The sequence below is a fragment of the Sarcophilus harrisii genome, chromosome 1 (assembly GCF_902635505.1).
Source record: "Sarcophilus harrisii chromosome 1, mSarHar1.11, whole genome shotgun sequence".
Classification (NCBI taxonomy): Eukaryota; Metazoa; Chordata; class Mammalia; order Dasyuromorphia; family Dasyuridae; genus Sarcophilus; species Sarcophilus harrisii.
The window spans coordinates 707662734-707675919 of record NC_045426.1 but is presented as its reverse complement, the minus strand read 5'-3'; the positions used below and the strand labels follow the sequence as shown (position 1 = coordinate 707675919).

At 59.8% G+C, this 13186-nt stretch overlaps 1 protein-coding gene across 1 annotated transcript; it reads right to left on the bottom strand.

Moving 5' to 3' along the window:
• Positions 1–4270: 4270 nt before the first annotated feature.
• SLC35E4 (solute carrier family 35 member E4) lies at positions 4271–11734 on the bottom strand. Its single transcript, XM_031948918.1, is given in 3 exon segments — positions 4271–5698; positions 10848–11440; positions 11442–11734. Coding segments are annotated over 3 exon segments (1038 nt in total). The 5' UTR covers positions 11459–11734; the 3' UTR covers positions 4271–5270.
• Positions 11735–13186: the final 1452 nt, after the last annotated feature.

Genomic DNA, 13186 nt, shown 5'->3' with positions numbered 1-13186 from the left:
TACTCGCCAGTAGCTCAGTCCTGGACCCCACTAGAGGCCTCAGTTCTTTCTTTTCCTTTGCCCGTCTCCCATTCCCGGAATGTTCTTCCTCCTCGCTTCTACCTCCTGGCTTCCTTCAAGACTCCACTCTGAAAGAGGCCCTTCCCAGCTCCCCTTAACCCTTCCTGTATACCATAAACACACTTGAGTGCCTTCCCCTGAGAATACCTTCCAATCCCTCCATCTGGAACAGAGCCCCAGGACTGGAGGCAGGGTGCACTGAATTCAAATTGGGCTGTAGACACTTACTGTGTGACCCTGGGTGGCTCACTGAATCTCTGCTTGCCTCAGTTTCCCCATCTGTAAAATGGGGATAATAATGGCACCTACTCCCTGGGAATCAAATGAGATAATAAATTGTAAAGGGCTTATTAGCACAGCACCTAGCACATAATAAATGCTACATAAATTTTAGCTATCGTTATAATTATATCTCGGATGCACATAATTGTTGGCAGGTCGTCTCCCCCGTCAGAAGGTGAGCTCCTTGAGGTATATGCTCAGGGCTTACCACAGTCTGCTACATGGAAAGCTCTTAATAAATGCTTCTCGAGTGTCTGCCTAATGCCGCAGAGCAGCCAAGGAGAGCGAGGAGGGCAAAATGGCCAGGAGGTCTGGCCATTGAGGGTCAGAGGGAACTTTGGAGATGAGGTTGGAAACAAAATGGCAGAGAGCCTAGAGGAGCTGGAGAGGAGGGGAAGTGGAAGCATCCCCTGTAGACTTTCTTAAGGAGTTTTAGCTTGAAAGGGGAAACACGGACAATAGCTATTGAGAGCCGTAGGAAGAAGCGAGAAGTCATTTGGGTTTTGTTTTAAAGAATGGAGGAAACAGGGGTGTGTTTGTGGGCAACAGGGAAGTGGCCAGGGATGGTGATGAGACAGCGTTTCCATAACGTTCTATAAAGCACTTTCCAAATATCTCATTGTATCCCCATCGCAACTCTGGGTGGGGCGAGAAAGGTAGCTGCTATTATTATCCCCATTTTATGGTTGAGAAAACTGAGGGAGACAAGTTAGGTGACTTAGCTAAAGTCATACTGCTGGTAAGTAGAGACTGTGGGACAATAACGGCAGGGCTCTGCTGGAGAAGGTGGGAATGGCTCAGGTCAAGGGTGTATACAGGGGGATTTGCCTTAGCAAGAAGAGGGCCACGTCTTCATGTAAAATAGTGACGAAGGAGGGGATCGCGGGGGGACGTGTCTGAGCGATGTGACATGACGAGGAGGGAAGAAGAGAGCTCACCATAAATGGCCTCCATTTGAGTCTACTTTTGATTGCTTCTGTGACTCAACTGCCTTCTTACCCTGGCATTCCCAGCAGTGCCTGGGGAGGAGGCGTCCCACAGGAGCAGCCCGCCACCGCGGCAGCCCTTTCTCTCAAGAGCCAGTTCCTCCTGGGCCGCCATTTTGGAGACAGGCCCGGGCCAGCCTTCCCCTCCCAGCTGTGGTTCTGCTGCCAGGCCCTTACTAGAAGCACCTTCTCTTCCCCATCCCTCTTCAAGCTTCCGCTCAGGTGTCACCCTTCCTCCTCGAAGGAGCGGCAACATGTCTGATTATGAGGAAACGGGGAGTTTTGGGAAAAATTTTCCTTTTTAATCCCCAAATTTCCCATCCGTCCTCAAAAAAATTTCCAAAAAAACCAAAAACCCAAACCAAAAAAATTCCATTTTTCCAAAAAAAAAAATCCAAAAACAAACCCATAAAGTTTGAGAAAATCGAAGGGGAAAATAAAAAAAATTTTCCCGGGGGCAGAGGGGCTTTCAAAAAATCAGAAATGGGAGAAAAGGGGGTTGGGGAAAAAAGATGGGGGGGGAAAAAAGATAAGAAAAAAGATGAAAGGGTTTTCCCAGAACCGCCAGAACAGACCAAAAACGAAAAAATTTTTGGGGGAAAGGGGTTTCAAGGCAGAAGAGACCCACAGAAACAGAAACAGAGAAAGTGCATGAGACAAAGATTGAGACAGAGAGAGAGGAAAAGGAAGAGGAAGGAAGGGAGAGAGAGAGAGAAAGTGAGCGCGGGGAGCCCGGAGTCTCCCCACCCCTGCGCTGCCCCAGGGAGTCGGGAGGGATGGAAGAAGGCCCAGCCCAGGAAAGGATGGCGAAGGAAGGAGAGTCATTGGGAAAGAACCAGGTCTCCGGAAGGCCGGAGCATGGAAGGAGTGAGGAGGGAGAAGGTGGTTTCAGATTAAGGGGCATGTCCCTTCTGGAGGGGGCTGGGACCCTGTGGGAGGGTGGTCTGTGGAACACGGCAGGGGGCGTGGGGTGGGCTGGCTGGAAGGGAGGCTGACCCGGACGGGGCAGCAGGGGCTGGAGGGGCTTGTGGAGGGAGGCCTGAGTAGCCCTCAGAGGGCTCTGGGGTCTGGCTTCCTGGCAGGGGGGGCGGGCAGGTGTAGGAGGGGCCGGCAGAGGCAGAGGGGCCTCCCTCGGGCCCAGCCTCCCCCAAGCCGCTTTCGGCCTCTGCGACACTGGCCGCTTCATTCTCGGCTTCATTTCTCCAGAGTGAGTCATGGCAGGAGGGCAGGGGAGGGGCAGCCGAGCTGGAGTCAGGATGGAAATGCCAGCCGCCCCAGTGGGAGGCTTGGAGCACGGGGGCTGGGCAAGAGCCGGGCAGCTCTGAGTCAGCGGGTGATTCAGGCCGGCCCATGTTCCTTCCTCCCAGGGCGAAGGGGGAGGCCTCTGGGTCCGGAGCCAGGCCCTCATCTCCCCTGAGCGGGGCTTGACTGGAATCCCCAGGGAGGGGGTGACCCGGCAGGACTCAGAATTTGGGTCTCCCGGCTGCCCCCCCTACTCCCCCTGGCTGGGAGGCCCCCCTCTGCCAACCCTCACTCTTCTTGGCAGGACACCCCCGGCCCCTCGCCCCAGCCAGGCCCCCTGAAGCTTCCCCTGAGAGCCGCCCAGTGCAGAGGCTTCAGGCTGCGATGTCCAGAGGCGGGTGCTGGGTCCCTGTGCCCCCACGTGGCCAGCTCTGCCCCCACCTCAGCTTTTCCTCCAGAGGCCTCTCACCAAGGGCCCAGGCTCCCAGAGGCCCTGCTCTCACCAGGGAGTGGACAGAGCGCCGGGCCTGGAGCCAGGACGTCTCCAAGAACATCCAGGCCACCCTGGCCAGTCAGTGGCTTTAGGGGTCTCAGCTTCCATTTCCCAATTACAAGCTGGGGATAAAAGCGTCTCAGGCAGCCCGGCCCAGAGGCCTCCATTTCCCCGAGTTCAAATCCTGACACTTCCCAGCTGGGTGACCCTGGGCACCTGCCTCAGTTTCCTCATCTGTCAAATGGGGGCTGTACCTCTGCCAAGAAGACCCCCAGGACTGTTGCAAGAATTGAGATAATGCACTTTGCAAACAACATCTGTCAGGGTCCTCACTTTAACCCAGCTGGAAAGACCTTGAGCCAAGGCCCGGAGCTGTGTGGTGGGAGAGGGGTGGTGTGGGGGGAGGGGGAGGGTCTTTCTTACCCAGAATGCCCAGGAAGCGCCTTTGTTCAGTCTCCCTCCCCCCCTTCCCCCACGTGGCCTGGGGCCGGGCCAGGTCCTGGTCCTCAGGGAGCTTCCTCTCTGGGACTGAGCTGGGACCTGGAGGCGAGAAGCGGGACTTTCCTCCCTGCTCTGGAGACCTGACCGCAGGCTGGCCAGTGGGTGGGGGTGGGGAGGCTCCCGGGGGCCTCCCCCACGTGTGGGGGGGGGGGGACAAGGGGAGGGAGGGGACTCTTGGGCTTGGATCGGAGCTTTGCCCTTTACCAGGACACTGAATAGGCCCCGCCCTCTCTGGAGCCCAGTCACTCCAACAGCAAAATGAGGAGGTTGGGTTACAGGAGCTCCGGGATCTTCTGGTTTTAAATCTGTGATCCCACAACCGGATCCACATGAGCTCCCTTCCCCGCCCCCCCCGGCCACCCCCTGTTCTAAGCCCCCCCCCCCCCACCCAGGGACTCTGACTTGTCAGAGGGAGGACGGTTAGTCTGACTCACACCAGGCAGGACCAGCCCAATCTCCAGCCGCATCAGTGAGGGCCAGCTGGGGGCCCTCGGTTACTACCCAAAGGCTAGCCCAGGCACCTTGGAGCCTCATGCTCCCCCCCCCCCCCCCACGGGCTGGGGCCTCCAGGCCGAGCTCAGTGACCTTTTCTGGGCCGCACTGGCTCTAGGAGCAGGGCCCGGGACCTCCCCGCCCTGCTCTGCCCCCCTTGGCTGCCCTCCTGCTGGGTAAGAGGCAGCTGCATCGCCCAAGGAAACTAGGCAGCGAGAACCAAACAGTGCTTTATTTGAGGACGGAAATAGCCCCTTCACAGCCCCCAGGCCCGGCACAGGACGGGCACCTGCCCAAGGAAGTCCCGACCCCGGCCAGACAGCCCGGCCTGGGGGGGGGGGTCATCCCGGCCTAGGCCATAGCCCTGGGGGGGGCATGGTGGCTCCAGCCAGCGACCTCCCAGGAAACGGCCCCTTCCTCCCCTCCCTGGCTTTGGCAGCAGAGATGGGGGGGGGCCCTCTAAGCCCGGCCTGACCCGGTGTCTCTGGAGCAGCCCCATGGCCAGCCCGGGCTGGGCTGGGGGCACCGGCCGGACTGGGGACAGACGGGGAATCCCCCCGCCCCTCACCCTCACCAGAACATTGGGGGGCTGGCGGCAGCAGCAGCAATGATCACTAATCGCAGTGCTCACCCGCGTCGCCTTCCTCTGCGCAGCCCTGGTAGTGAGCCGTGCTCTTTTAACAGAAGAGGAAACTGAGGCAAAATGAGGGCAATAATCCCACTGCTGCCCCTCATGGGAGTGGGCAAGCTCCTGGTCACCCCGAGATCCTAGAATGGACAGCGCTCCAAGGGCCAGGTATCCCGCCCCAGGCGGTTTTTCTAGAAGGCTCTTCTTGGCCGGGTCTCCCCCACGTCCCAGGGGCTCCTCCTCTCCCAGGCTGGCGGTGGACCCAGCTGCCGGGCCCAGCAGGCATGAGGAGCAGGACCGTCCCTTTACGGGGCCCCCATGGGCACAAGGAGCACGGCCCCCACAGGCCCCAGCGGGCACAAGGAGCACGGCCTCCAGACGGGCACGGTGGGTACAAGGAGCACGGCCCCCACAGGCCCCAGTGGGTACAAGGAGCACGGCCCCCAGATGGGAACGGCGGGCACAAGGACCACGGCCCCCACAGGCCCCAGCGGGCACAAGGAGCATGGCCTCCAGACGGGCACGGTGGGTACAAGGAGTACGGCCCCCACAGGCCCCTGCGGGCACAAGGAGCGCGGCTACCCCTTCACGGGGCCCCCACGGGCCGGCCCGCCCAGCCCAGGGCCCACCAGGAGGCCACCAAGTGGCAGTTGTGGTACAGAAACATGCCCAGCAGTGTGAGGGCGATGCCCACATAGCTGAGGCCGCTCAGGCGGCTCCCAAACAGCAGCCAGGACAGCGCCAGGTTGCCCACCACGTGGAAGTTGCCCAGCACATGCACAGTCAGGGCCGAGGTGAGCGCCAGCAGGGAGAAGCTGGCCAGGTTGTAGAGGACGGAGAGCAGGCAGCTGAGCAGCAGCAGCAGCCAGAGGCCGTGGTCAGTGGGGGCCGGGCCTGCGCCGGGGCCACCCAGTTCCAGCACCAGCGCGGCTCCCAGCAGCAGGCAGAAGCTGGGCAGGGATGTCAGGTACAGCAGGGCCACCGAGTCCAGCCTCTCCTCGCGCAGCAGGACACCTGGAAAGGGAGAGGGGGGGTCAGAGTGGGGTCCGGGCCCCCAGGTCTCTGTGGCAAAGGGAAGGTCCCTCCTCAGAGCAGGTGAAGCAGATGTGGGGGAGGGGGGGCAGGATCCAACTGGTATCAGAACCTCTCTGCACCACCCAGACCGGAGCCTGACCCCAGCCCGTGGGAGCAGCCCGGGCCGCTCTGGGAGACCCTGGCTGTCAGAGACCCTTTCCCAGCCCAGTGACCCTGCATCTGCCCCCCTGGAGCCAGGGGAGCCAGGCTGCTCCTTCCTCCCCAGCTCAGCCTCCCGGGTTTTTGGCAGTGCCTCGTGGCAGTGGCCACACTCGCTTCGGAGGCTTCTGGGCCGTCCTGGGCCCCATTTCCGGGCCCCTTCCTCACCCGCTACCTCATTAACGTTCTTCCCAAAATGGGTCACCCAGAAATGAACCACGCTCCCATTTAGCGGGCTCTGGGCCCCAAAGGGCCTCTGGCTGCCAGCCTGGATAAGTGGGCCGTCTGTGGCTGGGTCAGCCGCCCCCGTTTGGAGCTGACTCCTACGCTCCGGGGCAGAGCCGAGGCCGTGTCCTCCCTGGAGCAGGGAGACCCCCAGGCTGCCCCTGCTCCCTGCGGACCTGCTGAAGCCCACTCAGGGGAGGGGGCCTCCCTCAGCCCAGCACGGCAGGACACCTGCCTGCTCTTTGAGGCTTCTCCCGCCCAATTCCCCTCCGACATCCTGCGGTCCGGGTCCCCTGGCCCACACCGGCCTCCATACCCTCCACTCCCTCCCCCGACTCTGGGGCTTTGCACTGGCCGCCCTTCACGCTTGAATCCAAGCACATTCCCCCCCACCCCCTCACTTTCACCTCTGGCTTCCTTCAAAATTCAGCTTAAATCCCACCTGGATGGGGCCTTTCTGCTCCCCCTCCCCCCAGCTTCCAGGGCCATCCTCTCCCAGAGAGCCTCCCATTTACATCGAATCGGTGTTAGTTCCAGCCACATGGACTTCCCCAGCAGGAAGGGGCCTTCTGGAGGGAGCTGGCTACTTCTTTTCTTAGGACAGTGCAGGTATACATGAGGATGATAATGACAATAAATAGCTAATACTTACATAGCACCTACCATGTGCCAGGCACTGCATGAGACACTTTGCACTTATATAGCACCTACTATGTACCAGGCACTGCATGAGACACTTTGCACTTATATAGCACCTACTATGTACCAGGCACTATATAAGACACTCTGTGCTTACATAGCACCTACTATGTGCCAGGCACCATATGAGAAATTCTGCACTTACATAGCACCTACTATGTGCCAGTCACTGTGCAAGGTACTTTACAGATCTCATTTGATCCTCACAAACAACCCTGCGAGATACGATCCCACTTTACAGAAGAGGAAACTGAGGCAAATGGAGCCCGGGACTTCCTCAGGATCTCACAACATCTGAAGATGCATTTGAAGTCAGGCCTCCTGAGTCCAGGCCCAGGCTTGAGTCCTGAGTCACGGCTGCTTCATCAGCGGGAGTGACTGGCTGCCTGGTCAGACCTGAGGGGGGGGTTAAAACCCTGGATCCGGACCCTCTGCCCGGCTCTGCTTCCTCCTGGAGGATTCCCGAGCCTCTTCCAGGGAATCAGCTTCCCCTCTCACACCGGGGCTTTAGACTCGACGCTCCGGGGGGCCCCCCCCTCTGGATTCCCTGGCCGGCCTTGGGGTGGCAGGGCCCGGCGGGTGCCCCTTGGACACCCCAGAGCGGGAGGACGGCAGGCAGGGAGATAGGCAGGGGCTGCCCAAGGAAGGGCCGGCCGTGGTGTCAGCCCAGGCCCTTGGCCACGACCTCCCGGAAGCTCCTTCCTTGGGGCTCGGGGACAATCTGGTTACCGTGGGGGCAAGGGAGGTGTGGGCCGAGATCCCAGGGACTCTGGAGGGTGGCGAGGGGCTACCCTTGGTCCCAGCTAAAACAAAACCCAGAAGGAATAAAGGAAACCAAAAAGGAGCCCCCAGCCTCGGCCCAGAGCGGGAGCGCGGGGGCCCCAGACTGGCTCCAGTGTCACATTTCTCCTTCCTTATTTGGCTTCTCAGGTAACCAAAGGCAAAAATAGACACTGGGGCTTTGGGCCTGGCAGCCAGGGCAGAGCTTCCCTGCCCGGGGACAAGAGGGTGGGGCCGGCTGCCTCCGTGGGCACATGGGAGGCTTAAATGGGGCGCGTGCACCGCGCCTCTGCACAGATCTGCCCTGATAAGTCACTGGATGTCGTGGGGTCCCCATTCACTGACCAGGCCTGTTGGTGTGAGGGATGGGGGTCTGCACCCGGTGCAGGGGGTGAGGGGGAGAGTAAGCTGGCCAGGTCTGCACAGGACTGTGGGTGAGGCGTTCGTACAATGCGTGTCTTAGAAGCAAGTATGCACAAGCACACGGGAGCATGTGAATGCTATATGGAGAATGGGCACACATATTGCACGCGTGGACGTGCACACACGGCAGATTAGGGTGCACGTGTCTAAGAGAGTGTTGCTCACTCTAAGCAGAGAGACCAGGGAATACTTTGGTAGATAACTGGTATATGTCTATAATGTGCATATGTATACAGAGAAAAAAGAAGAGAGAGAGAGAAAAGATAGGAAGGGAGAAAAAAGAAAGAAATGGAAGAAAGTGAACAAATGAGGGAGAAAAGAAAGGGAGAGAGAAAGGAAGGAAAAAATAAATGAAGGAGAAATAGAGAAATGGAAGGAAAAAGAGAATGAGGGAGAAAAGAAAGAGAGAAAGAAAGGAAGGAAAAATGAAGGAGAAATAGAGAGAAATGGAAGGAAAAAAGAATGAGGGAGAAAAGAAAGGGAGAAAAAGGAAGGAAAAATGAATGAAGGAGAAATAGAGAGAAATGGAAGGAAAAAGAGAATGAATGAGGGAGAAAAGAAAAGGAAGAGAGAAATGGAAGGAAAAAGGAATAAGGGAGAAAAAGAAAAAGGAAGAGAGAAATAGAAGAAAGAAATGAACAAATGAGGGAGAAAAGAAAGGGAGAGAGAAAGGAAGGAAAAAATAAATGAAGGAGAAATAGAGAAATGGAAGGAAAAAGAGAATGAGGGAGAAAAGAGAAAGAAAGGAAGGAAAAATGAAGGAGAAATAGAGAGAAATGGAAGGAAAAAAGAATGAGGGAGAAAAGAAAGGGAGAAAGAAAGGAAGGAAAAATGAATGAAGGAGAAAGAGAGAAATGGGAAAAAGAGAATGAATGAGGGAGAAAAGAGAAATGGAAGGAAAAAGAAAGGAATGAGGGAGAAAAAGAAAAAGGAAGAGAGAAATGGAAGAAAGAAGTGAACAAATGAGGGAGAAAAGAAAGGGAGAAAGAAAGGAAGGAAAAATGAATGAAGGAGAAATAGAAATGGGAAAAGGAGAATGAATGAGGGAGAAAAGAGAAATGGAAGGAAAAAGAAAGGAATGAGGGAGAAAAAGAAAAAGGAAGAGAGAAATGGAAGAAAGAAGTGAATAAATGAGGGAGAAAAGAAAGAGAAAAGAAGGAAAAAATAAATGAAGGAGAAAGAGAAAGATGGAGGCAAAAGAGAATGAGGAGAAAAGAAATGGTGAGAGAAATGGGAGGAAAAAGAATGAATGGAGAGAGAAAGGAAGAGAGAAAAGAGAAAAAGGTTAGAGAGAGAGAGAAGGAAAGAGAGGAAGAGAAAGAGGGGAAAAGGAGAGATGGACAAGAGAGAAAAGAAAAGAAAAAGAGCAAAGAGGACCCAGCTTTAATAAAATAAGAGCCCCCTGGGCTGCTGGCGGTGAAGAGACTGGTAGAGGGGGAGGGAAGAACTCAATCCTTGTGACAGTGGTGTCCCTCCTCCCTCCCCTCCCCCCTCCCCCATGCTCGGAACCCAAGAGCAAGGACCATCTTTAGTCACTGGGACTCGCTCCCAGCTGCCCCGGGCTTAAGTGGGATGACCTCAGGCAGGAAGTGGCCGGTTGGCACCGGGGGAGTCCGAGCCTCCCGGGGCTTCAGGCCACACATCGTCAGGACTCTGGGGGCCCCTCTGGGCGCTGCTCTCCAACTGCTGATGCCCTTAAGCCTCCCCGGAGGCTTCTTCCAGCGAGACGGCGCTGGGCGGCAAGAAGCCTCGGTGGAGGCGGGTCCTTTACATCCTCCTCCGCCAGGCTCTGGCCTCCGAGAAGGGCGGCGCGGCTCTAGGAGCTTGGCCCTTGGCTGTACTTTCTCTCCTCCCCAGAAAGTTTTTCCTGAATTTACTCTCTTGAGTTTATAATAATTTTGCCCTTCGGGGCCAAGCAAAAAAACAGTTATCCGGCCGGGGAAGGGCCGGATTTGGAGTCTGAGGCTTGGATTCAGATGCTAAGTCTGCTCCGTTACTCCCTGTACCACCTTCCCTTCTCCTGGCCTAGTTCCTCTTCCCTACAGAGGTAGCCAGAGAACTTCAGGCTGGGAGGGGCCTAGAACGGGGGGTGTCAGAGGTGGGAGGGGCCTAGAAGAGGGGGTGTCAGAGCTGGGAGGGAGCTTAGAACAGGGGATGTCAGGGCTGGGAGGGGCCTTAGAACAGGGGGTGTCAGGGCCAGAAGGGGGCTTAGAACGGGGGGTGTTAGAGGTGGGAGGGAGCTTAGAACGGGGGATGTCAGAGCTGAGAGGGAGCTTAGAACAGGGATGTCAGAGCTGGGAGGGAGCTTAGAACAGGGATGTCAGGGCTGGGAGGGGCCTAGAGCAGGGGATGTCAGAGGTGGGAGGGAGCTTAGAACAGGGGATGTCAGGGCTGGGAGGGGCCTTAGAACAGGGGGTGTCAGAGGTGGGAGGGAGCTTAGAACAGGGGATGTCAGGGCCAGAAGGGGGCTTAGAACAGGGGGTGTCAGAGGTGGGAGGGAGCTTAGAACGGGGGATGTCAGGGCCAGAAGGGGGCTTAGAACAAGGGATGTCAGGGCTGGGAGGGGCCTAGAGCAGGGGATGTCAGAGCTGGGAGGGGCCTAGAGCAGGGGATGTCAGGGCTGGGAGGGGCTTAGGGATGTCAGGGCTGGGAGGGGCCTGAGGACAGGGGGTGTCAGGGCTGGGACCTGCAGGTCTGAGCCCCCCAGTCTGCAGAAGGGAGCTGGAGGCTTCTGGAGCTGCAGCAGCCCCCCAGGGGTCCCCCGAGGGCGAGGCCAGGCCGGCCCGGGCACGCGGGGACTTACTTTGCTGGACGGACTTGAGGCCCCGGAGGAAGGTGGCCGCGAAGAGGAAGCAGCAGCCGGCGCGGTGGAAGTGCATCTCGCCCATGATGCTGCAGGCAGCGCCCAGGCAGATGGGCCCCATGGCCGCGTACTGCAGCGGGTGGTGGCGCTTGCCCAGGAGCGCCTTGGACAGCGCCAGGGTGAAGAGGGGCGTGGTGGTGTAGACCATCTGGGCCACGTCCAGGTGCACGTAGGTGAGGCCCAGGTTCCCGCAGGCCATGGTGGCGCAGAAGGTCAGGCTGAGCAGGAGGACCCTGCTCCTGGCCCGGGCCGGCAGAGGCCCGCGCGCGCGCCGCCCGGCCAGCGGGTAGCCCACGAGCGCGGCGGTCAGCATGTGCAGGGAGGAGAGCAGCAGCGGGAAGCGGAAGCCGTGCACCGCGAAGATCCACTTGTTGAGGCTGGACATGCCGGTGCCCGCCACCAGCCACACCAGCACGGTGGCCAGGACGCGCCCGCGGCCGCCCGCCGGGCACTGGCCCTGCCCCCGGGCCCGCGGGGCCGGCTTCCAGGGCAGCAGCGGCGGGGCGGCCGGGGCTCCGTCGGCCGAGGTCATCGCGGGAGCAGACGCACATGGGGGCCGGGGGCCGGGGGGCCCGGCGGTCCAGCCCCTCTGCACGCGCTCTGGCCCCCGTGCCCGGCCCGTGGGGGGGAGGATCTCGAGGCGCGGCCGCGGCTGGCGCTGCGTCCCGGCCTCCGGCGGCGCTGCCCGGCCCGGGCCTGCGGGGCCTCGCGCTGCGGACGATGCTCCCGCCGCGGCGGCTCCTGGACCTGGGCTCCGGCTCCTCTGCCGCCGCCGCCGCCGCCGCCGCCGCAGCTCTCCGATTCTAGCCGGGCCGGCCCCGCCTCCCCCACCCGAGACTGGCGCACAGCGGAGGGGGCGTGACCAGACCCGGGCCCGCCTCCGAGGTCCGGGCCACACCCCCTCCCGCCCCCACTCGGCTGGCCTGCCCCCATTGGCCAGAGCCGCCCGGTTGCCGTGGAAACCGCCTAGAGAGAGGAGTCGAGGCGTCCTCCCCATCCTGCCCCACCCGGCCGAAGCTGCCGGTTGCCGTAGTGACAGTGAGATTCAGACTGGGCTCCAAGGGGCGGGAAGTACAAGCTGGAAGGGGGAGGGCCTGGGCCCCACCCGGGGATGGACCAGAAGCACGTGCTGGGGAAAGGTGGGGCAGACGCCGGGACTAGGGGGCCCCCTTCCCCTCCCCTGGGTGTCAATCCGCATCGGCCCCTCCTCCGGAGGTGTCGGCCCCTCCCTGACAGTGTCATCTCCCTTAGGATGCGTCCCAGGCCCCCGCTTGGTCATGGTGGGCGTGGGGTGAACATAAACAGCAGCTCTTACTGCTTCCCCGGAATCCCGGGGGTCCCAGATCGATTTGGGGGGAGGGGCAGGTAAAAGAGAGCATGTCCCTCATTGTTTTGTCCCCTCACTTCTTACCTAGCCAGTTTTACTGATTAACTCTTGCGTCAATCAAATCAAATCAAGAGCAGGCTCTCCAGCCCCCTGCGTCCCGCCCATCTCCAGTCATCCCGATCTGTGCCCGCCAGCGGAGCCTCCTCTGTGAGAGGACAAAGTGGGGCCCTCCCTCCCTTCAACCCAACTCGCTGCACGTCATGGCAGAACTAGGGGCCAAGCCCTCCCCCCCACACACAGCGTGGGGGGGGGCAGCAGCAGGGGGGCAGTGCTAGCCTAAGGATTCCTGGAGGGCACCTTGGGAGACGACAGCCTGTCCTTCACTTTACCCTCTGCCACCTGGAACTTGCCCAGCTCCCCTAGGCGTGGCTAGGAAGCCGCCGGCCCTGCCCATCCTTGGCCCTAGAACGCCCCAAAGGGCCTCCGCCCCTCTCCTCTCTTCTCGGGAGCTTTCAGAAGAGGAGGGAGGCCGGGGCTCCCTTCCCACATCCTGCCCCTGCCCATCTGCAGCCCCACCTCTGTTGCCAGGGATTGCTGCCAAGCATCACGGGTGCCTCCTCTGCAGGCTGCACCCACCTCTGGGCAGGAACACATGGCCTGCAACAGGAAGGAGAATCATCCTCCCGGGTCTGGGCCTGGGCAGGGAGGGGCAGCCACAGGATGGAGGGAAAACTTGAGTCACTGGCAGCTGAGGCTTGGATGGGGCCGCCGTTCCCGATGCCACCCACTAGCTCAGGGCCCTACTTTCCACCGCTTTGGGCGCCATCACCCCAGGATTCTACTGGGAGCCTTTGGGGGATCCGGGATCCAGGGGCCCACCCAGGTCGAGGCCGAATTTGCCCGGGTCCGGCCCGAGTTTATGGCAGCAGCCCCCCCCCCCCCCGTCCCCATG